Source organism: Watersipora subatra, chromosome 3 (assembly GCF_963576615.1).
Source record: "Watersipora subatra chromosome 3, tzWatSuba1.1, whole genome shotgun sequence".
Taxonomy (NCBI): domain Eukaryota; kingdom Metazoa; phylum Bryozoa; class Gymnolaemata; order Cheilostomatida; family Watersiporidae; genus Watersipora; species Watersipora subatra.
In genome coordinates this window covers 74744804-74771317 of record NC_088710.1, presented here as the reverse complement: position 1 = coordinate 74771317, position 26514 = coordinate 74744804, and the positions used below count along the sequence as shown (strand labels likewise).

General features: G+C 38.1%; 1 protein-coding gene across 1 annotated transcript in view; it reads left to right on the top strand.

Annotated features, from left to right (window-relative positions):
• Positions 1–26514, top strand: part of LOC137390986 (adhesion G-protein coupled receptor V1-like) — a 124379-nt gene that overhangs the window by 64531 nt on the left and 33334 nt on the right. Inside the window, exons 39-55 of the mRNA XM_068077300.1 lie at positions 4307–4485; positions 4766–4943; positions 5919–6062; positions 8592–8769; positions 9056–9483; positions 13205–13233; positions 13398–13525; positions 13626–13751; positions 14028–14216; positions 14731–14870; positions 16790–16889; positions 17043–17222; positions 20759–20965; positions 21079–23008; positions 23332–23536; positions 23850–24005; positions 25726–25873. Of these exons, the coding sequence (XP_067933401.1) occupies positions 4307–4485; positions 4766–4943; positions 5919–6062; positions 8592–8769; positions 9056–9483; positions 13205–13233; positions 13398–13525; positions 13626–13751; positions 14028–14216; positions 14731–14870; positions 16790–16889; positions 17043–17222; positions 20759–20965; positions 21079–23008; positions 23332–23536; positions 23850–24005; positions 25726–25873 (4645 nt within the window). The remainder of the gene's footprint in view (positions 1–4306; positions 4486–4765; positions 4944–5918; positions 6063–8591; positions 8770–9055; positions 9484–13204; positions 13234–13397; positions 13526–13625; positions 13752–14027; positions 14217–14730; positions 14871–16789; positions 16890–17042; positions 17223–20758; positions 20966–21078; positions 23009–23331; positions 23537–23849; positions 24006–25725; positions 25874–26514) is intronic.

The window sequence follows — 26514 nt, the reverse complement described above, 5'->3', positions numbered from 1 at the left end:
CTTGCCGTGTTTACAAACTTGCTGTGTTCACAAACTTGCTGTGTTCACAAACTTGCCGTGTTTACAAACTTGCCGTGTTTACAAACTTGTCGTGTTTACAAACTTGCCGTGTTTACAAACTTGCCGTGTTTACAAACTTGCCGTGTTCACAAACTTGTCGCGTTTACAAACTTGCCGTGTTTACAAACTTGCCGTGTTTACAAACTTGCCGTGTTTACAAACTTGCCGTGTTTACAAACTTGCCGTGTTTACAAACTTGCCGTGTTCACAAACTTGCTGTGTTTACAAACTTGCTGTGTTTACAAACTTGCCGTGTTTACAAACTTGCCGTGTTCACAAACTTGCCGTGTTTACAAACTTGCCGTGTTTACAAACTTGCCGTGTTCACAAACTTGCCGTGTTTACAAACTTGTCGTGTTTACAAACTTGTTGTGTTTACAAACTTGCCGTGTTTACAAACTTGCCGTGTTTACAAACTTGCCGTGTTTACAAACTTGCCGTGTTTACAAACTTGCCGTGTTCACAAACTTGCCATGTTCACAAACTTGCCGTGTTTACAAACTTGCCGTGTTTACAAACTTGCCGTGTTTACAAACTTGCCATGTTCACAAACTTGCCGTGTTTACAAACTTGTCGTGTTTACAAACTTGTCGTGTTTACAAACTTGCCGTGTTTACAAACTTGCCGTGTTTACAAACTTGCCGTGTTTACAAACTTGCCGTGTTTACAAACTTGCTGTGTTCACAAACTTGCCGTGTTCACAAACTTGCCGTGTTTACAAACTTGCCGTGTTTACGAACTTGCCGTGTTTACGAACTTGCCGTGTTTACAAACTTGCCGTGTTTACAAACTTGCCGTGTTCACAAACTTGTCGTGTTCACAAACTTGCTGTGTTCACAAACTTGCTGTGTTCACAAACTTGCCGTGTTTACAAACTTGCCGTGTTTACAAACTTGCCGTGTTTACAAACTTGCCATGTTTACAAACTTGCTGTGTTTACAAACTTGCCGTGTTTACAAACTTGTCGTGTTTACAAACTTGCCGTGTTTACAAACTTGCCGTGTTTACAAACTTGCCGTGTTTACAAACTTGCCGTGTTTACAAACTTGCCGTGTTTACAAACTTGCCGTGTTTACAAACTTGCCGTGTTTACAAACTTGCCGTGTTTACAAACTTGCCGTGTTTACAAACTTGCCGTGTTCACAAACTTGCCGTGTTTACAAACTTGTCGTGTTTACAAACTTGTCGTGTTTACAAACTTGCCGTGTTTACAAACTTGCCGTGTTTACAAACTTGCCGTGTTTACAAACTTGCCGTGTTTACAAACTTGCTGTGGCAATCTTCGTGAATTTAGTTTCAGTGCACAGCGCATTTCTTGTTCCTAAAACTTAATTGCTCTAACTGGACAGAAGACACACTTTGAGATTTATATATATACATATGTATATAGTTATGTACATATAAAAATTTATATAGATATATATATATATATATATATGTGTGTGTGTGTATAGGTACGTGTACGTATAGATATGTGTATAAATATGTGTATAGATATGTGTATAGATATGTATATAGATACAATCAAACATGGATAACTCGCCCACGGATAGCTTGAACACATGGTTAACTCGAACGGTTTCTTTGGTCCGTTCCCACGTAATGATAAATTGCTATAGATAACTCGAACTCAACACTGTTAACTCGAACTGTTTTTTTCCCAACGGCTACCGAAATGGTTGTTATCGCTTTAGAAAATCACTTTATTCCAAGCCATAGAGGTAAACCTCAACTTTTCGTAATTCATAAGCGTCGTTATTACCACCATCGGCAAAATATTTTTGTCAACAACTTTTCTAAAGGTTTGGTGAAATTTGATTTATACCAAACATCCACATAGTGATCGCCCTTCGGAAGCAAGGTAAAGTGAGGTAATCTTTGCATAAACTTCAAGAAAAATCGGCAAAATTGATCGTGGATAAAACGCTCAAAAGAAAAAGATGTCTTTTCTTTTGAGCATTTCAACAACGATCAAGTTTTGCCAATGTCAATCTAAAAAACGTCCTGGCAATAACATCACCTCAAACAACGAACCAATCTCAAGTGAAAGAAAAATCTCTATACTTTTTGATAAAAACGTTTTAAACTTTACTTTAGAAGCATTTAATTTGAAACAAGCCAGTTGTGCTTTTGATTTATATTATAGTTTGTATATGTACATGTATCTACTAATAAATAAGTAAATACATGGACTTGTGACAGTGCTCTGATAACTTGAACGCTCTGATAATTCGAACACTTTTGCTCGGTCCCGTGAAGTTCGAGTTATCCATGTTTGACTGTATATATATATATATAGATATGTGTATAGATATGTATAAAGGTATATATATATATATATATATATATATATATATATATATATATATATACTCATGCTATAGACAGTACTGTTTCGGCTATTGAAGCCTCATCAGTGCAGCTCACAGCAGGCAAGGGAGACAAATCCCATTGCCAATGAGAGTTGACTTCCTGCCATGAAACAACTAAGTTGTCTCACTGACTTTAAGAAAGTCAATGTGCTGACACCAGAGAGCTTAAATCACAAAAGTGGATATATCTAGATATGTGCTAGCTGTACTACCCGGCGTTGCCTGGGTAATAAAAAAGTCTGCACAGAAAATTGATTTGTATTTAATATATACAACAACATTTGCTATTCTAACTTTCAAACTACATATCATGAGAAAAGTGTTTTGTGTAGTTGAAATGTTTAAGAGAAAATAAAAATAACTGTAAAGGTTTTCAAACTTTGTCAAACAACTTTTAAACTTCAGATCATGCTCTTTCCACGGAGACAATATAATTGTCCGCGTGGGAAGAATTGGCCTTGACTCCAGATATAGTAATTGAACCTTATGAAAAATATTTTTTAACAGGGGCATCATAATGCGTAGCCGCATCGGTAAAATAATCAGCGTGCGCTATAGCCGGAATGACACACAGATCCACACACATACTTTGAGAAATATATATATAGATATGTGCTGTATATAGATATGTATATAGATATATATATATGTATATAGATATGTATTTAAATATATCACTAGCAGTAAACTTGGCAATGCCTTGGATTTCTTACACTGTCGAATCAGATTTCAGCGCTGATTGCTTTTGCGGCCAGAATCCATGTTGCGTTCCTCGAGCGCAAAGGAAAGAACCAGAATCCTTGCGTTCCTCGAGTGCATTTGTCCTGAAAGCATACAAAGAACTCTTGCTATTCGAATTATGCTATAGAAATAGTTTATTCTTGAGTTTTGAATCAGCTGAGTGATTGAGAGGCAGGTTATTAAGAATTCAACCGAGTTATTGAACCAAATATTTTTGGTGATTTAGCGGAAGCCAACAGCACATTCATGCCAAGTTAGCCAAAAAATGTAGAAACACGCGCAATGATAACGTGGGGTTTGTTGATATAGATTAGGTATATTATTATATATTATAAATACATAATGTTATAGGTAACATTAATTGGTTGGAGAGGTTGCTTGCATGTGTGTAGCTTGGTCTGATCAGTGACATACAATCAGCTGTTGATATGGTCTGCTGGTAACTCTGTACCACTCTCTCTGTCAGAAACGTGTAAACTAGTCTTTGAAACAATAGATGCTCAAACTAATTCGTGGAAGGTAGTAGTAGTACATATGGAGGCAGTTGTACACATGAAGGTAGTAGTAGTAGTAGTACATATGGAGGTAGTAGTAGTAGTACATATGGAGGTAGTTGTAGTACATATGGAGGCAGTTGTAGTACATATGGAGGTAGTTGTAGTACATATGGAGGCAGTTGTAGTACATATGGAGGTAGTTGTAGTACATATGGAGGCAGTTGTAGTACATATGGAGGTAGTAGTAGTAGTACATATGGAGGCAGTTGTAGTACATATGGAAGCAGTTGTAGTACATATGGAGGCAAATCTAGTACATATGGAGGCAGTTGTAGTACATATGGAGGCAGTTGTAGTACATATGGAGGTAGTAGTAGTACATATGGAGGCAGTAATAGTACATATGGAGGCAGTAATAGTGCATATGGAGGCATTAATAGTGCATATGGAGGTAGTAATAGTACATATGGAGGTAGTAGTAGTACTTATGGAAGCAGTTGTAGTTCATAAGGAGGTAGAAGTAGTACACATGAAGGTAGTAGTAGTAGTAGTACATATGGAGGTAGTTGTAGTACATATGGAGGCAGTAATAGTGCATGTGCTAAAAAGTCCTGAAACTTGTGATCCATTTTTTAGCTCGTCACCTTCAACCTGACACTTGCCACCAACGGAGGCCGTGTCGGATTGAATCGGCTGTTCACTCTGGAGATTCTAGCCAATGATAACGCTTATGGCATTGTGGGATTTGCCTCTGAAGAATTCGCTCTTCGAGAAGACGAAGAAAGATCAGTGCAAAATGTGACGATTTACCGGAGGTTTGCGAGAGCTCAAATTTCTATGTTCTGTTATGTCTGAGTCAGGTTCTAATTGTTTGCTTAACATTCAATTATTCCAGCGAGCTTGTTGATACATGCTCGAGTTCCTAATCACTCAGTTGAATAGACAATGTCTCTGAATAACATCTTTTCTCTGTTATGGCATCTCAGCATCATAAGTAACTGAATACCTTCCGGAGCCCTTATTATGCCATATATGCCGTGGCGTGGCACGGTGTAACATGCATGCAGTTTGACTCGTGCCCTATACCGATTGCAGCGGAGGCCTTTTCAATGACCTTCAGGTATACTACAGTACAGAAATGGTGAGCCTAACACGCCTGGCAGATAATATCTCACCAACTGATTACCTATGGTTCTATGAAGGCCCCCTAGACGGTAGAGCTGGGTCCGCCGGCACCCCACTCAATAGGGCTGACCAGGCCAACCCGCTTCAGGTAGTTTTACTGGCTATATAAAATAGATGACTCTTAGCTCTATGTTTATGGCTATTTTATATTAGCTGTTATATATGAGTTCCATTTGCAAGTCAGATTTGACTGCTATCTGAGGACTATTAGGGATGCTTGATTATCCATGATTATAATTAAACATGTGGAAGGTAAATAAAGGAACTCCTACTAGCTAGACAATATTGTATAAACTGTGTTAGTGACCAAGCAGCAAAATATGTACCAAAATATTTGCCTAAGCAAGGCTTGCCAGAAATGAAAACTTACCACGTGACAGTGAGTCCGTTTTTATATGATTCATTTCCAGAAATGACACTATAGTTACCATAGTTACAGATGTATATATGCACTTATACGTACATGTGCTGTGTTCATAACACCATAGTAATGGATGCATGTATATACTCGTATGTATAATCACCTATATATGTATCTGACCCACATCTCACACGGGCCACATGTTACTAATAATACATATTGCTCTCACGCGCACCACATACATGTTACTAATAATACATATTGCTCTCACGCGCACCGCATACATGTTACTAATAATACATATTGCTCTCACAATTACCACATACATGTTACTAATAATACATATTGCTCTCACGCGCACCACATACATGTTACTAATAATACATATTGCTCTCACGCGCACCACATACATGTTACTAATAATACATATTGCTCTCACGTGCACCACATACATGTTACTAATAATACATATTGCTCTCACAATTACCACATACATGTTACTAATAATACATATTGCTCTCAAGCACACCACATACATGTTACTAATAATACATATTGCTCTCACGTGCACCACATACATGTTACTAATAATACATATTGCTCTTATGCTCGTCACCCAAAAAAATGTTTTCTGCAATTTTAATTCCTAGCAAATAATGATGATAAAGCTACCCCATTTTCTGTAGTTTTCTTTTCTTGCAGGCTTGTGCACAGTTTTGTCTCATAGAAAAGCTTTGCACTGCATTCGAGCTAGACCAGGGCACTCTGTTATGTACTTGGTACAAGGTTGACATTGAACCAGAGTCACTAACACCCTCACTGCCAGTTGTTACTTTTTATAGAAAGGTACGTAATATATCATGAACAATTACATGAGCTTATTAAATTATTGGGTGAATGATGCGACTTCAAGGGAAAATTACTTATTGTAATAGAACTGTGTTCAGTGATTAGTGCCTTAGACGCCCTGTGACTATTGGTGTTAATATGTTAATACTGTTAGATGTTAATATGTTGATACTTTTATATGTTAATATGTTGGTACTGTTAGATGTTAATATGTTGGTACTGTTAGTTGTTAATATGTTGGTAATGTTAGATGTTAATATGTTGGTACTGTTAGATGTTAATATGTTGTTATTGTTAGATGTTAATATGTTGTTATTGTTAGATGTTAATATGTTGGTACTGTTAGATGTTAATATGTTGGTACTGTTAGAAGTTAATATGTTGGTACTTTTAGATGTTAATCCCACGACCAAACACGAGCGGAGCGATGGTTTGGGAGGTTTATGATAAATGCATATGTGCACACAGCTCACGAAAATTATTCATCTACGCCGTCGCAAACTTTTGTACCGAAATCTCATCAACGAATTTAACCATATTTCAATGGAGTCGTTTAAGTATAATAATGATACAAAACACATATAAACCTATTTGAATATGTTACCAAGTCTTTATTATTTGTAGAAAATTTCTTAAACCTTACCCATCTGATCAGATTATACATAAAGAGACAGATTAATTCGGCCTGAAATCATTATTAAAACTTGACAAGCCTTACTTTTATCCAAATTAAGACCGGCAATTGAAACGCTGAGTGACAGAGAATAGAACCATTAAGTCGTGCGCATTTCATAAAATAAACCGTGCACATCTCACCAGTCTATAGCATTGTTCAATTGCCGAAGGTTTCTGTAATTAACGTAGAAGTACTGAAAAGCAATCGTTTCTTTTTTGCCGATTTCAAAGTAACTGACATTTTGGACACTTATGAGTGCTTTGGTATTCTAACTGATGTCCAAAGCAGTGAAAGTAAAGGAAATGATGATGATATTTTTTTAACGATTTTTATGAGATTATTACAAAATTTAATTATATGAATAATTGTTCGATTTTATAGGATTTAATTATAAGAACATTTATTCGATTTTATAAGATTTAATTATAAGAATAAGCATTCGAATTTACAAGATCGAAGTATATAGTGACTGATGTTGGGCAATATGTTACTGTTATTATTTTTTCTAAATAGTTCTGTTAAATAGATTTTCTAAAAATCGATAAAAATATCACAACTTCTTGATATTGTTAGCTCTGACGTTTTGAAATGTAAACAAAATTGTGCATTGGTTTTTGATTATTACTGTATTATTATATTAATAATATTGGTTATTCTAATAATATCAGTGCATTTCACTTCTAATATTGCATTTCTCCTATTGCGGGGGAGAGAGATATAAACATATAATCTTTTACTTTCATTATTGCTGTTTGTTGTATATAATAACACCCACACCCAGTACATTACAGCTACCATTGCAGTTTTCCTATTGCACTGCAGTGCCATTTGACTGCTAATATTGCATTTCTCAACCATCAGTACCCTTTCTTTTTTCCAATATCACTTTGGCCGTGGGCTGTATGACAGGGGGATTTTTAGTATGTTAAATAACAGCCAGAACAAGATGAGGCCTGTTTCGTACCCTCAGTTATTCACCATCATCATCATCACTATCATTGGCACCATCATCGAGATGGTCACCTGTTTAAAAATGTTTCAATAGTAAGTGGTCTGGCCAAATCAGGCGATAAACATTTTGGAAGATTGCCAACAGGATAGAGCTCCGTGACAAGCATGGGCGTGTTTTCTGTTTTGACTGGCTTACACCGGGTTTCCACACTACTGTTGTGTAATACTTTTTCTTGTATAAACAGCTATCTTAGGAAGCTGTAAGGTTTATATTTATCAATGTTGCGGTGCTGGGGGCTCTCGTATCATCATCTCCACATTGGTCAGTTCTTAAGCTAAACCTAAACCAAGCCAGCGAGTTAGTCATCTAAATTTGATAAGCAGATCGTTGGCGCCTTCCTTGACCACGACAGCGGCGTTACCATCGGTTTTATCATTTTTTCCTGGACGCTAAATAGAATGCTTTACGAAATCTTGGCAGTTTTCCAGGTATTGTTGAGAGCTGCGGTAGGCTAGGAAGGTGAACAAAAGCCTACAAATAACTTGTTGAAAAGCATGATGTTGTTCTAAATTGTCAAAGCTTGTGTTTGGACAGGTGTGCATAACTCCTCTTCTGTTTGGTTTAATCGATTAACTAATATAGTCTCCTCGGCTAAGCCCCCCTCCCCCTCCCTTGGCCGCTCTACTTTCAGAGTTGTAGTCACATAGTATGACAAGCAACTGCTATGCAAGGGTAAGACAGTCTAGTCATAGTTGCAAGACAAAACTACTGAACACAAAGCTCCAATGAATATATCATTGCACTGGTTTGTAGAGAAATCGTACAACATAACAAGGTCACATTAGTTATGTTCATATTGTGTTTTGTCTCCTCGCTCTCTTACCTTCCCACAATGCAGTTGCAGAGCCGAGTTACAAGACTTTACAACAGCCAGGCCCAGCAAGGTATTGACTATGAACCTGTACATTCAGAGTACATAATAGTTCCTGAAGGGGTGGCGGTTGCGCAACTTCCTGTCACTGTTCTAGCTGATCAACTTCCTGAACTTGATGAAACTTTCGACATTGTTATTGATCGTAAGTTGTTTGGAATATAATAGATAGTATATGATGAACTAGCAGCTGATACAGCAGTAGAAACTGCAGGTTAAACTGCTCCACATACAGCTTCATGAATTTATTCAAAAATCAGATTTTAGATACTCATCAGATTCTGTATGTACATGGACAGTATGTGGACAGTATGCGGACAGTACATGGACAGTATGCGGACAGTATGCGGACAGTATGCGGACAATATGCTGACAGTATGCGGACAGTATGCTGACAGTATGCTGACAGTATGCGGACAGTGTGCGGACAGTATGCGGACAGTATGCGGACAGTATGCGGACAGTATGCGGACAGTATGCGGACAGTATGCGGACAGTATGCGGACAGTATGCGGACAGTATGCGGACAGTATGCGGACAGTATGCGGACAGTATGCGGACAGTATGCGGACAGTATGCGGACAGTATGCGGACAGTATGCGGACAGTATGCGGACAGTATGCGGACAGTATGCGGACAGTATGCGGACAGTATGCGGACAGTATGCGGACAGTATGCTGACAGTATGCGGACAGTACGCGGACAGTACATGGACAGTATGCGGACAGTATGCGGACAGTATGCGGACAGTATGCTGACAGTATGCGGACAGTATGCTGACAGTATGCGGACAGTATGCGGACAGTATGCGGACAGTATGCTGACAGTATGCGGACAGTATGCGGACAGTACGCGGACAGTATGCTGACAGTATGCTGACAGTATGCGGACAGTATGTGGACAGTATGCTGGCAGTATGCGGACAGTATGCTGACAGTGGTTGATACCGGTCAGATTCGGGACATAGGACATAGGACATCTTACACTTTTCTATGACATTCTGTCATAAAAAAGTGCAAGACAATATCATTGTTGTGGCGAACTCTATCAGTAACAACGAATATCTAGGTTGAGATCTGTCTTGCCTTTTTAATAGGCCTAAGTACTTTTAACTCTGTCATTTTTCTCTGGGAGGTGCGCTCTCATTAAATCAGCTGAATAAACCTAAATATTCGTGACCAACCCTGGCATGTCAGAGTGTACTCTGGCCCGTAGCCAATAAATAGTGCACCTTTAGGCCATGCCATTGGCAATATAAGCGATTTACCTTCTTTAAAAGGAATTACCGTAAAATCTCTAATTGAATGCCATTGCGATTTATTTTTCAACCCTTCCTCTCTGGTAGCAATCAATTGGAGGCGGCGTTCAAATAGAGGCTGGCGGTGTATTTTTGAAATGGCTCGTCAGAATTGTCGGAAGATAAATTTAGCCCTTTTATGAGCGAAGTGAATATCGCTTACATTTTGCCCTCTTTTTCCGGTGGAGCTATGTTAAACCTTTGGTATGCAATAACTCTGCTAACCTACCTCCAAATTGTCAAAGATCTCTTAATAAATATGCATTGAGAAACAGAGAAATATCTTTACCAGTTGATATTTATTGCTTGCGATTGACCTGCGATGATATTATAGCCTGTGTCCTTCTTTGCAATTTGTTGGAGCTTTCAATTTTTATTTCATTCTAAATTTAAAGACATATTTTTATTGTCAAATTTGTGCAAATATTTTTATTTGGGAAAATTTGTAAATTTGAGCTATATTTAATATTGTTAAATAAAAGCTCATTGCACTCATTAATATGTTTGCTACAGTTTGCAGCCAAAACCAGCTTTTTATGTGCAATAGCAGAGGAGTTATGAGCATCGATCCATTGTAAGCCGTGTTGAGATAGCCACAAGGATGCTATTAAACAACATTCTATAAATCTGTATATTTATGAGTTATATAATAATAATCTATTAAATGATACAAATATACATGTACATTCATGAACAAGTGACATAAACAAATTATATTGAGTTACTTACATCTTCTCAAAGCTGTCATGTTGTGTGCATTAAGAGGAATTATACTGAGTTACTTATACCCTCTCACATCTGTCATGTTGTCTGCATTAAGAGGAGTTATACTGAGTTACTTACACCCTCTCACATCTGTCATGTTGTCTGCATTAAGAGGAGTTATACTGAGTTACTTACACCCTCTCACATCTGTCATGTTGTCTGCATTAAGAGGAGTTATATTGAGTTACTTACACCCTCTCACATCTGTCATGTTGTCTGCATTAAGAGGAATTATACTGAGTTACTTACACCCTCTCACAGCTGTCATGTTGTCTGCATTAAGAGGAGTTATATTGAGTTACTTACACCCTCTCACAGCTGTCATGTTGTCTGCATTAAGAGGAGTTATATTGAGTTACTTACACCCTCTCACATCTGTCATGTTGTCTGCATTAAGAGGAGTTATACTGAGTTACTTACACCCTCTCACAGCTGTCATGTTGTGCGCATTAAGAGGAGTTATACTGAGTTACTTACACCCTCTCACAGCTGTCATGTTGTGCGCATTAAGAGGAGTTATATTGAGTTACTTACACCCTCTCACATCTGTCATGTTGTCTGCATTAAGAGGAGTTATATTGAGTGACTTACACCCTCTCACAGCTGTCATGTTGTCTGCATTAAGAGGAGTTATATTGAGTGACTTACACCTCACAGCTGTCATGTTGTCTGCATTAAGAGGAATTATACTGAGTTACTTACACCCTCTCACATCTGTCATGTTGTCTGCATTAAGAGGAGTTATACTGAGTTACTTACACCCTCTCAAAGCTGTCATGTTGTCTGCATTAAGAGGAGTTATACTGAGTTACTTTCACCCTCTCACAGCTGTCATGTTGTCTGCATTAAGAGGAGTTATATTGAGTGACTTACACCTTCTCACAGCTGTCATGTTGTCTGCATTAAGAGGAGTTATATTGAGTTACTTACACCCTCTCACAGCTGTCATGTTGTCTGCATTAAGAGGAGTTATATGGAGTTACTTACACCCTCTCACATCTGTCATGTTGTCTGTATTAAGAGGAGTTATATTGAGTTACTTACACCCTCTCACAGCTGTCATGTTGTCTGCATTAAGAGGAGTTATAATGAGTTACGTACACCCTCTCACAGCTGTCATGTTGTCTGCATTAAGAGGAGTTATATTGAGTTACTTACACCCTCTCACAGCTGTCATGTTGTCTGCATTAAGAGGAGTTATATTGAGTGACTTACACCCTCTCACAGCTGTCATGTTGTTTGCATTAAGAGGAGTTATATTGAGTTACTTACACCCTCTCACAGCTGTCATGTTGTCTGCATTAAGAGGAGTTATAATGAGTTACGTACACCCTCTCACAGCTGTCATGTTGTCTGCATGAAGAGGAGTTATATGGAGTTACTTACACCCTCTCACATCTGTCATGTTGTCTGTATTAAGAGGAGTTATATTGAGTTACTTACACCCTCTCACAGCTGTCATGTTGTTTGCATTAAGAGGAATTATACTGAGTTACTTACACCCTCTCACATCTGTCATGTTGTGCGCATTAAGAGGAGTTATAATGAGTTACGTACACCCTCTCACAGCTGTCATGTTGTTTGCATTAAGAGAAATTATATTGAGTTACTTACACCCTCTTGCTGTTGTCATGTTGCATGCAAAAATTATTTCTCCGCTAGAACTTTTATGTGGATACACAGTCATGTGTTGAGCACACACTACTAATCAAGACACACTACTAATCAAGACACACTACTAATCAAGACACACTACTAATCAAGACACACTACTAATCAAGATAGACAAATAATCAAGACACACTACTAATCAAGACACACTACTAATCAAGACACACTACTAATCAAGACACACTACTAATCAAGACACACTACTAATCAAGACACACTACTGATCAAGACGCACTACTGATCAAGACACACTACTAATCAAGACACACTACTAATCAAGACACACTACTGATCAAGACACACTACTAATCAAGACACACTACTAATCAAGACACACTACTAATCAAGACACACTACTAATCAAGACACACTACTAATCAAGACACACTACTGATCAAGACACACTACTAATCAAGACGCACTACTGATCAAGACACACTACTAATCAAGACACACTACTAATCAAGACACACTACTAATCAAGATAGACAAATAATATTTGTCTATCACTCTGAGTCACAAGAGGCACAGCATGCTTAGGAAGCTAAGCATGTAAAGAAACGAAATATGCTTTCAGAATTTGCATTGACTAAAGTATTCCTATAACCTTTTCATTTTCCATACGAAAGGGTTCTTGTAATATAAGTAAAAATTGAATTAATGAGTTTTGTATAAGAAATGATAGTAAGGAATGAAAATAATGCATTTTATTTTCTAATCATGTCAGGTGTGCAGCTGGTGAACAGTTCAACTGAAAAGAGTGATGGATCACCACGCTTAGCCATTCAAAGAGCTGCTACTCTTCTTATTAGGTAATATTAGCTCTTTTCTTACTGAATGCTTTCAGGTTGTAGCGGACAAGTTCATGCTTCTGAGGTATAAGATATAACTGGTAGAAGCTGTTTGATGTTTATAGATACTTAAGATATAGATGATGTAACCTGTTTGATATTCATAAATACTTAGGAGATAGATAATATAAGCTGTGTGATGTCTATAGATACTTTGTGTTTCTCAAAGTTCTTTATTACTTATTGTAGATCTAACGATGATGCTAACGGGATATTCAGGATTTATAGTAGAGATCCACGAGCTCTTCAAGGAGGTCAAAGGGTTGAGGTGGAAGAGAGGGCAGACCTCTCTGTTGAGCTTATCATTGAGAGAACAGGTTAGAATTGTAAACTTGATTTTTAGCTAAAAAGATTTTTCTCATTTTTATTCTGTGAAAATCTATTCATGGCAGGCTTTTCTGTATTACATTACTGCAGCTGGTGCAATTGGTGAGGTCTCAGTGAGCTGGTCTGTAGACCTTATGGCCAGCAATGCATCCAGTAGACTCGACTATATTGCCGATGGAGCGACTCTTACTTTTCTGGCTGGAGAGCTAAGCAAAGGTTAGTAACTAGTGACTAGAAGTCTTTAGCTAGTGCTGACCTAGGTGGTGCTGACCTAGTTAGGGCTGACCTAGGTGGTGCTGACCTAATTAGGGCTGACCTAGGTGGTGCTGACCTATTTTATATTCTCAGCTGCCATACGTGAGGCTTACCTACCCTATCACTTCATTTACAGTTCTTTAAATGCTACTAGTAAGTACTCTCCTCTTCCTGCTTTCACACTTTTGGGTGAGTTTTCAACAATAGTGAGATCGAGGTCTGTCGAATTGTTTACAGTGATTACTATCGGTGTGTTGAATGATGCCCAAGCAGAGCTCAATGAAGTGTTCGTGGTGCAACTGCATGATCCGCAAGGAGGTTCCACTATCAACAAAGAAAAAGCTGATGTTTCTATTGTTATTCTAGCCAATGACAATGTTGCTGGAGTAGTTGGTTTCACAGACAGCTCATACATAACAAAAGAAGGTAAGTGCAATCATGCTTAGTGTGACTGTCAACAAGTATGACACCAACAACAGGTGTGACACCGATGACAGGTGTGATGCCAACAACAGGTGTGACACCAATAACAAGTGTGACACCAACAACAGGTGTGACATCAACAACATATATGGCACTAACAACAGGTGTGATACCAACAACAGGTATGACACCAATAACATGTGTGACATCAACAACAGGTGTGACATCAACAACGGATATGACACTAACAACAGGGGTGATACCAACAACAGGTATGACACCAATAACAAGTGTGACATTAACAACAGGTGTGACATCAACAACAGATATGACCCTAACAACAGTGTAATACCAACAACAGGTATGATAACAACAACGGGTACCAATCAACCACCATGCCAGCTTGCCACGCACAGACATGCTAGCTTGTGTTGATTCATAGATATTAATATAGACAACAAAACGTGCGACTTGGAGCTAGAGAAGTGTCAAATGGATTCTCTGATTTGTGATGCAGGGGAAAGTATCAGTGTTGAGATCTCTAGGAGTGAACCAGCCGCAGGTCTGGTACTTATTACTTGGCTGCTTGAAGGAGTCAACGGTCACCTTCCTAACGACAACTTCGCTAACACAAGTGGAACGCAACACTTCTCAGAGGTACAATAAGAGATTGCTTACTGTGTTACGTACTATAAGCTATGTATAGGTACCATATCTTATGTGCTATATGCTAGGTAGTATATACTATGTGATAGCTACTATATACTATGTGTTAGGTACTATATGCTATGTGCTAGGTACTATATACTATATGTTAGGTACTATATGCTTGGTATATACCGTATGTGCTAGGTACTATATACTATATGCTAGGTACTATATACTATGTGTTAGGTACTATATACTATGTGCTAGGTACTATATGCTATGTGCTAGGTACTATATACTATGTGCTAGATACTATATACTATATGCTAGGTACTATATACTATGTGCTAGGTACTATATACTAAGTGTTAGGTACTATATACTATATTCTAGGTACTATATACTATATGCTAGGTACTATATACTTTATGCTAGGTACTATATACTATGTGCTAGGTACTATATACTATGTGCTAGGTACTATATGCTAGGTACTATATACTATATGCTAGGTACTATATACTATATGCTAGGTACTATATACTATATGCTAGGTACTATATGCTAAGTACTATCTACTATGTGCTAGGTACTATATGCTATGTGCTAGGTACTATATGCTATGTGCTAGGTACTATATGCTAGGTACTATATACTATTTGCTAGGTGCTATAATACTATATGCTAGTCACTATATACTATATGCTAGGTACTATATGCTATGTGTTAGGTACTATATACTTTATGCTAGGTACTATATACTATGTGCTAGGTACTATATACTATGTGCTAGGTACTATATTCTAGGTACTATATACTATATGCTAGGTACTATATACTATATGCTAGGTACTATATACTTTATGCTAGGTACTGTATACTATGTGCTAGGTACTATATACTATGTGCTAGGTACTATATGCTAGGTACTATATACTATATGCTAGGTACTATATACTATATGCTAGGTACTATATACTATATGCTAGGTACTATATGCTAGGTACTATATACTATGTGTTAAGTACTATATGCTATGTGCTAGGTACTATATGCTATGTGCTAGGTACTATATGCTAGGTACTATATACTATATGCTAGGTGCTATAATACTATATGCTAGTCACTATATACTATATGCTAGGTACTATATACTATGTGTTAGGTACTACATGTATATGCTATGTGCTAGGTACTATGTACTATGTGCTATACCCTAGGACACTTATGTATTCACCTCATCTAACTTTCGCATTTGCGCGGAGTCATTCTCTCGCGAAATTTTCATGTGCGAAACTAAACTATCATAACGAACGAGCAAAAACGCGAAATTAAATAGCTCTGTTCATCGATAGTCCAAGAAACAAATGGCAGCAAACAATCAAATTGCATTATCGACCTCACCCACACCATTCTACCTGCGGTTCACAATTACAAACTAGTCCCAAATTGAATTTTTTTTCTTATTAGTGAACTGAACCTGAGGAATCTAATTATGTTTGTTCCACTGCATTTATTTCACATCACTATATTTTCGCACTCATCAGAGCTGCGAAATTAAGTTGCAGCAAAATTTTACTCTGTATGCTACCCACGAAACTAAATACTAGCGAAATATAAGTGTCCTAGGGTATATTATATACTACATTTATATCTTTTCATTATATGTAGCGTTAAGTTTCTCATGTGACAGTACCTTAATCCTGAACATAGTGAGAATTTTACAAATATATTTTTTAAACGCATTTATAAGCCGCACCCAAAACTTTGAAACAAAGTTTTGGATTCACAGGCGCAGCTTATACACTATGATTTACGGTGGGCAATCTGTACAGCTTAGCAGCTGTCTATAGAGTTGTCTTATCAATTGTTTTTAGGGGAAGTCAACTCACAATCATTATCAGGAGCGTTTCGAAATGTTTTTTTAGGGCCAGACAAGTCTGCACTTACCACTTGACGTTCTAGCTGATGAGATCCCCGAAGTCAATGAAGAATACCAACTAATTATTATAAATGTCACTACAGAAGGTAAATCTTGCTTTTCTCTCTGCTCAGCTTGTCGAGTTAATGAGTCCAGGTTTGTTCACTTTCTTGTACCTCTAATTAAAGTACATATCAATTGGTAGTACTCTTTCTTATAAGTGGAAAGGAGGTCAGTAGTTTGAGTATGTGTATATTCAGGAATTCCAGAGACGGGTGCGGCTAGAGCTGACTTACAGAGGTCGATAGTCAGCATAACCGTTGAGGCAAGTGATGACCCTCACGGAGTTTTCAGTTTTGCTGTCAACTCCATAAATTTAACATTGTCCGAAGATAGCGGCAGCACTCATCTTGTTGTTGACAGAAAGTTTGGCTCAATCGGTAAGTAAAAAAGCTCAAGTTAGTTCTGACCTCATTTGATATCACAGATGCCGGTGATGAGACTATTTTGTACATTAAGACATTGAGCTTTCCCACTGCCCATTCACAGTTTGTAATCCGGCAGAAGATAGTTCAAAATCTGTACTCCTAGTCTATAATCTTCTTCCCTAACGTATGCAACAGTTTATGCAGTCAAATACCAACTTATGATTAACTCTCCCTAACGTATGCAACAGTTTGTGCAGTCAAATACCAAGTTATGATCAACTCTCCCTAACGTATGCAACAGTTTGTGCAGTCAAATACCAAGTTATGATCAACTCTCCCTAACGTATGCAACAGTTTGTGCAGTCAAATACCAAGTTATGATCAACTCTCTCTAACGTATGCAACAGTTTGTGCAGTCAAATACTAACTTATGATCAACTCTCCCTAACGTATGCAACAGTTTGTGCAGTCAAATACCAAGTTATGATCAACTCTCCCTAACGTATGCAACAGTTTGTGCAGTCAAATACCAAGTTATGATCAACTCTCCCTAACGTATGCAACAGTTTGTGCAGTCAAATACCAAGTTATGATCAACTCTCCCTAACGTATGCAACAGTTTGTGCAGTCAAATACCAACTTATGATCAACTCTCTCTAACGTATGCAACAGTTTGTGCAGTCAAATACCAAGTTATGATCAACTCTCCCTAACGTATGCAACAGTTTGTGCAGTCAAATACCAAGTTATGATCAACTCTCTCTAACGTATGCAACAGTTTGTGCAGTCAAATACCAAGTTATGATCAACTCTCCCTAACGTATGCAACAGTTTGTGCAGTCAAATACCAACTTATGATCAACTCTCTCTAACGTATGCAACAGTTTGTGCAGTCAAATACCAAGTTATGATCAACTCTCCCTAACGTATGCAACAGTTTGTGCAGTCAAATACCAAGTTATGATCAACTCTCCCTAACGTATGCAACAGTTTGTGCAGTCAAATACCAAGTTATGATCAACTCTCCCTAACGTATGCAACAGTTTGTGCAGTCAAATACCAAGTTATGATCAACTCTCCCTAACGTATGCAACAGTTTGTGCAGTCAAATACCAAGTTATGATCAACTCTCCCTAACGTATGCAACAGTTTGTGCAGTCAAATACCAAGTTATGATCAACTCTCCCTAACGTATGCAACAGTTTGTGCAGTCAAATACCAACTTATGATCAACTCTCTCTAACGTATGCAACAGTTTGTGCAGTCAAATACCAAGTTATGATCAACTCTCCCTAACGTATGCAACAGTTTGTGCAGTCAAATACCAAGTTATGATCAACTCTCCCTAACGTATGCAACAGTTTGTGCAGTCAAATACCAACTTATGATCAACTCTCTCTAACGTATGCAACAGTTTGTGCAGTCAAATACCAAGTTATGATCAACTCTCCCTCACGTATGCAACAGTTTGTGCAGTCAAATACCAAGTTATGATCAACTCTCCCTAACGTATGCAACAGTTTGTGCAGTCAAATACCAAGTTATGATCAACTCTCCCTAACGTATGCAACAGTTTGTGCAGTCAAATACCAAGTTATGATCAACTCTCTCTAACGTATGCAACAGTTTGTGCAGTCAAATACCAAGTTATGATCAACTCTCCCTAACGTATGCAACAGTTTGTGCAGTCAAATACCAAGTTATGATCAACTCTCCCTAACGTATGCAACAGTTTGTGCAGTCAAATACCAAGTTATGATCAACTCTCCCTAACGTATGCAACAGTTTGTGCAGTCAAATACCAAGTTATGATCAACTCTCCCTAACGTATGCAACAGTTTGTGCAGTCAAATACCAAGTTATGATCAACTCTCCCTAACGTATGCAACAGTTTGTGCAGTCAAATACCAACTTATGATCAACTCTCCCTAATGTATGCAACAGTTTGTGCAGTCAAATACCAAATTATGATCAACTCTCCCTAACGTATGCAACAGTTTGTGCAGTCAAATACCAAGTTATGATCAACTCTCTCTAACGTATGCAACAGTTTGTGCAGTCAAATACCAACTTATGATTAACTCTCCCTAACGTATGCAACAGTTTGTGCAGTCAAATACCAAGTTATGATCAACTCTCTCTAACGTATGCAACAGTTTGTGCAGTCAAATACCAAGTTATGATCAACTCTCCCTAACGTATGCAACAGTTTGTGCAGTCAAATACCAAGTTATGATCAACTTTCCCTAACGTATGCAACAGTTTGTGCAGTCAAATACCAACTTATGATCAACTCTCCCTAACGTATGCAACAGTTTGTGCAGTCAAATACCAAGTTATGATCAACTCTCCCTAACGTATGCAACAGTTTGCGCAGTCAAATACCAAGTTATGATCAACTCTCCCTAACGTATGCAACAGTTTGCGCAGTCAAATACCAAGTTATGATCAACTCTCCCTAACGTATGCAACAGTTTGCGCAGTCAAATACCAAGTTATGATCAACTCAATACGCATTTCAATATGCAACATCCAAGGTTTCTAGAAACAGTTTTGTTCACCAGCACATATGCATACGATTTTTCATATGATGCAGTCCTACAGTCCTACAGTCCTACAGTCCTACACTGCTCAACTGACAATGAACATAGCTTCACAAATTCATTTCACAGTTTTAAAACTATATCTCAAGAAAATTAACCCTGGTGGCAGTTGTGGTAAAATGGGTGAAAATTAGAATTTTTTAGAATTGAAACAACAAATGATGCAAAAACGTGAGCTAACATCTTCAGATGAATTCACGAAGAAGAAAGTGAAAGTGATATAAAAATAAAGGCTGAAATTAGTAAAAGGAAAAGTCTGGTCTGATTTTATAATATATTTATACTGATAATTGGCATAATTTATAATAAATTTATAAGAATACCGAGTATACAAAATAATATAAATCGGTGTAAGTTAAACTCTCTACCGATGCAGCTTCTGTTTTCTGTATCTCTAAGACTACCCCTCTGTCCACCTGTCTTCAACATAAACGTCGTGTGACAAAGTCTCTTTTTATTGATGGCTACTGCTTATGTGGTTTCTTACATGATTTTTAGTTCTCTTAAATTTAACTAATTAATTGAAACGCAAAGTATACATGTACGTACACAAATATTTCCTACAACATAAGTTTTAACATATGAAGAAACTATTGGAAGGAGGTAATTAATATGTCAAGGTATGACAGTACCTATAATACCTTAATATGTAGAGGTATGACAGTACCTATGATATCTTAATATGTCAGGTATAACAGTACCTATAATACCTTAATATGTCAGGTGTGACAGTACCTATAATACCTTAATATGTCAGGTATGACAGTACCTATGATATCTTAATATGTCAGGTATAACAGTACCTATAATACCTTAATATGTCAAGGTATGACAGTACCTATAATACCTTGATATGTCAGGTATGACAGTACCTATAATACCTTAGTATGTAGAGGTATGACAGTACCTATAATACCCAGAGCCTGAATTGCGTGATATTTTTAGGTTTGGTGCGACTTTACTACTCCATCTTACCTGGCCACCTCGGCAGCCTTAGAGAGGATTTTGCACAAGCTGATGGAGGTGTTGACTTCGTGGAAATGAGCCACTATTTAGACATCAATGATGGAGAGCAGTTTGGTCACCTGCCTATCACCATCATTGATGACACAACTCCCGAAGTTCGTGAGGCTTTTCTTGTCAATTTAACAGGTGTGTAAGTTCTTTATAGCTCCTTTGTAACAGAGCCACGGCAATTTGTTATTTCCTTTTGATACATCCAATTAATGTTTTTTGTTTTAAATATCCAATGTTTTTGTTTTTAGGCACTGACTTGTTAAATGGAGGCAATAAAAGCGTCTTCAAGCCAAGGTTGGACGCGGGAAATACACTCACTCAGGTAGTTATCGCTGCTAATGATGGCACGATGGGGCAGCTTGAGTTCTCACATGAATTTCTATTCTTAAATACGACTGAAAAGAATAAAACCCTAAAGATTGCTGTTAGACGAGCCTTGGGTACTTATGGAGACGTATCGGTGTTTATATATTCGCAGACACGTCTCAATGCTCTACCCAACCGCGACTATGGATTCTCCGCTCGAGAATTATATTTTCAGTCAGGTGAAAACTTGAAATCAGTAGATGTCACAATTCTCGATGATGAGCTGCCGGAAGCAGATGAATCATTTGAACTCGTTTTGGCTATTCCGAAGGGAGGAGCCTCTCTCGGTGCGCGCGTAGCGCAGATAACAATTCTAGAGAATGACGGTGCCGGGGGTAAAGTTGAGTTTGCATCTAATGCTTCAATAACTCTTCAGGAAGCCTTCTCACAGGGAGGCTTTTCAACATCAGTCACACTTCTGCTGACACGTGGTCCAGGCTTATTTGGAAATGTAGATATTGGATTCACTGTTCTAGATTCCAGCAACAATTTAACACTTGATCTCGTTCCTTCTAGCGGTATTGTTACCTTTGTGGAGCAACAGGCTGTTGCTTCTATCAATCTGAGGGTCGTGGATGATGACATACCAGAGTTTGACGAAAGTTTTACCGTTGAGTTAACTTCAGCTTTTTCTTCTTTGTTGGGTAATAAACTGAAAAGGGAGATTGTCATACTCGCCAGTGATGCACCTAATGGCTTGCTCAGTATCACAACCCGCAATCAAACTAATGTCAATGTTGAAGAAGAAAATGACTTTGTCACTTGTCAGATATATAGATCGGCTGGTCTGAAAGGAGAGGTAACTGCTACAGTGAAAACGATATCGGAAATGGCCACTGCAGAGCTTGGCACTGATGTGTATGTAGAGAAACTTCAGGTGTTTGACTTTGAAGCTATGGGGTTTTGCTCTTACGGGGCTTACCTCTTGGCCCTGAATGTCAGCAACGGGACTCGTGCAGAACTGTTAAAGTGGGATGGACTCTATCGACACGTGGCATATATAGAGGGCGCGCATTCCATTACATGCCTATTTTATCTTATATCGAACAGGGTTCACTTTGTTATGATCAGCGGTGCTGTCGAGGGCACCGTGCAGGTAGATTCATATGTTTATGCGATCACAGAAGATGAAGATGTAACAATGTTGCACGCATTCACTTCCAGACCTCCTGTTGCTGCTACAATCATAGTGCATGAAGAGAGCATTGATCTGGCAATGATAACTAGTCTAAAGCAGGGTGGGATGCCGGCGATTTCGTTAGAGAAATACATGATTGAAGAAAGCGGTGTGACACTGCAAACATCCTGGCCTCTCACATCTCAAGCAACTCTCACAGTGCATGGCAACCTAGCTATTATAGCGCAGAAGGACAGTGTGCTGCTATATGATATCAATGGAGTCAGCTGGACACTAAAACAGACTATTGTCACAGAGGCAGTCGATGTCACTGCTGGTTTTCTGGCTGATGAGTATGTGTTACTTGTCGTACTTGCTGACAATCTTTTGGGCTACAGACTTAATGGCTCCACATTTGTAAAAGAAATAGAGATTCCTTTTTCCGGAGGAGTTCGTGCTCGGGGTTTTCAGTTGGGAGACGAGCAGCTGTTCCTTGTCTTCTCAAACTCAAGCACAGTTATTCTGCGCTGGTCTGGCTCTGGCTTTAAGGAAGTGTGGAAAGCAGAGGAGCCGCTTTCTTTTATACCGATTGTAGCTCCAATCAGCACTTCCTACTCCCTGTTACTGGCGGCGACTGGGCAAGACTGTCATATCAGTGTTGTGGCTATGCTAGAGGAGCCAGACTTTATACCCAGGTCAGTCAGAATTTGTTTAGAGTTTGTTGTCTAGCACCGAGAGAACATGACTAAGAAGAGTAATAAAAGCTCGTGCCCCGAGTCTCCAGTCAGTCTTATGCTTTAGTAAAAGATCTTTGGTGCCAAGACTGGTGTTGAAATTCTGCTACATTGCATTTTATGATCTACTCTAATGTGTCGTTTATTTCCGTGCAAATGTTTCTATCTGCATGTTTTGTTTGACTGATGATAGAGTTGAAACCTTTTGAGCTCTTTAAGTTTGCTATTTGACCTCTACTCCTATTTCATCAAGCTTTCAGATATTCATTTTACCTATGTTATAGTTTTGTTACACTGGTCTTTGATGAAGAAGAAACTATGAAAGAGTTGTCTGTACCTTTGGTTAATGATGCTTTGCCTGAGAATACCGAGTCATTCCGTATAGAGCTGACTGGTACAAGTGGAGGTGCTGCCATTGGGAGAGACAGCGCTGTGACTGTTCATATTCTGGCCAATGATAATGCCTTTGGAATTATCCAGTTTATGCAGGTGTTGTGAATATAGCCACTAACTAGCACGGGTACTAACTAATACAGGTACTAACTAGTATGGGTACTAACTAGTATGGGTACTATTAATACAGGTACTAACTACTACAGTACTAACTAGTACAGGTACTAACTAGTACAGGTACTAACTAGTATAGGTCCAAACTAGTACAGGTACTAACTAGTATCAGAGTGCATTAATAAATCGTTGTGTATTATAGAGCTTGACATCTCTTGGCATGGCTGTAGGATTATCGTAGAGAATCTTGTGGAGTTTTTTCTATTTTGGCATCGTAGTTCTGCATCTGTTACAGGAGACACAAAAAATAATTACAGAGGAAAAAGCCAATGACCACATGGTGTCATTTGGTGTACTGAGGAAAGGAGGAGCCTATGGGAGAGTGTCTGTTGCTTGGATTGCTTCAGCCTCCACAAATATCTCATCTGATATCTCGCCTACCGCTGGCATGGTATGGAGTATCTATTCAATATACCGTAAAACCTCTAATTGAGCGCCCCTTCTATTTGAATACCACCTCTATTTGAACACCACTTTTATTTGACCGGCACTACGAGAGAAGGTTGAAAAATAGACCGAAACCCTCTATTTGAACGACACCTTTATTTGAACGCCACCTCTATTTGACTGCCACTTTGACTATCTTTGGTCTTTATGAACCCACAATATCAAGAGATCAGTAAAAAAGTGTCCACAAAATCATATTAATAATGAATCATTTACATTAATAACAATCAATTCTCTTGTTGTCCAACTTCAAAGCATTTCCCTTTTTTTCGTTAAAAATTTTAAAGCAAGACCATAGAAATAATCACTAACGGTCTCAGCCTAGTAGTAGTTTCTTGTTTAATGTGGTTTTGGTACTTCGAAGCGCATATATAAAAAGTGGTTAAAAAGCTACGATGGTAGATTTACTTTGAAAGTCACACTATAGACATAATTAATAACTGTCTCAGGCTAATATTAGTTCTTTGTTTAACGCGGTCTTTCTACTTCGAAGTAGCCTACATATACAGAAAATCGTCAAAATTTACTATGGTAGATAGACTTTGAAAGCAACACCATAGAAATAATTACTAACTGTCTCAGGCTAATAATAGTTCCTTGTTTAACGCAGTCTTAATACTTCGATGTACATATATAAAAAACGGTTTGCAAGTTTTGGGCCAAAGGTTACATTTAACGAGCAAAACTTTTACGTGTTGCATTTGTGCTAAATGCACCGTGTAAAAGTTTTGCTCTGCCAAAAAATCATTTGGACGCCAATATCCACTAGTTCAGCAGTGCCGAAGAAGATTTCAGGTCAGAAGACATTGTGGAAGGTATTGGACAACTAGAAGATGTTCGTTCCATCGAAAGCAACAATCAGAATGCAGTTATCTGTGCAAACGATAGAAATATTTTTGTTTTAAAAGCGTTGATTTTTGTTTCTGCATGTAATATAAGTATGGTTTGTTTATGTCACTTGTTCATGAATATATATTTGTAGCATTTTGTAGATTATCATTATATAACTTATAAATTTGCAAATTTATAGCATATTATTTGATAGCATCATGCGGTAATTTGATCATACAATTGATCAACGTACGTAACTCCTCTTCTATTGCATATAAAAAGCTAGTTTTGCCTGCAAACTGTAGCAAACATATCAATGAGTGCAATGAGCTTTTATGCAATATTAGTAAATATAAATATAAAATAAAATATTCCTTCAAATTTAGAATGAATTGAAAATTGAAAGTACCAACAAATAGCAAAGAAGGACACAGGCTAAAATATCATACCAGGTCAATTGCAAGCAATAGATATCAACTGGTAGAGCAATGCATATTTATTAAGAGATCTTTGACAAGTTGGAGGTAAGTTAGCAGACTTATTGCATCCAAAGTTTTAATATCGCTCCACCGGAAAAGAGAGCAAAATATAGGTGACATTCGCTTCGCTCGTAAAAGGGCTCAATTTATCTTCCGACAATTCTGACGAGCCATTTGAAAAATACACCACCAACCTTTATTTGAATGCCGCCTCCAATTGATTGCCACTATCGAGAAAAGGCTAAAAAATAGAGCGCCATGGCGTTCAATTAGAGGTTTTACAGTATCTACTTTTAGATTCAGGTTTGTTCTTCTGCTGAAGTACAGCAGGAATCAGGTGAATCATTTGTACAGGTAGAGTTTGGTGACGGGCAGTCAATAACACAGCTGACTCTGACAGTCAGAGCTGATGGAACAGCAGAGACTGATGAACTTATTAGTATCACATTAACTGAAGTTATCTTCTCTGGTACTGAGTTGCCTGGCAAGGGAGCCATTTTAGGTAAGCATTTTTGTGCTTATCCCTGATGTCTTATTCACGCATTGCTTTACATACTGTATCTGTCGCTATATTAATTTTGGTCTGTTATTGTATTGCTTCTGATTGATTCTTAGTTTTGTCTGCATCATTGTCAAGGATTTTTACTTTCTTTTTTGCATTACTTTTACTCGGGCTGAAGTAGGATTACAATCATGTGTTCACAATCATCTTGTTTAACCTGATTGCGAACAAAAGATTCCTGAAGCATAACAGCATTAACAAGTGTCCTTTGTATAACACGGCTGGCAGGTATCCCCTGTATAACTTGGCTAACATGTGCTTACTGAATAAAATGGCCGGCAAGTGCTCACTAGATTACAATACGAACAAGTACCCATTGCTTGTTAAGGCTAACGAATGCCCATCACCGTATGACCAACAGATTTTTTTAACTAGAAAAGCTTTCACTCTCTTCTCAGCTTAAATACCACAGCTCCTGGGAACTCATGGTGGTCTGCTGTTTTAGGGGACCCTGATGAGACTAGCCTTCTCTCATGGCAGTCTGTGGTTGTAGGGAACCCTGATGAGACTAGCCTACTCTCATGGTGGTCTGTTGTTTTAGGGAACCATGATGAGACTAGCCTTTTCTCACAGTGGTCTGT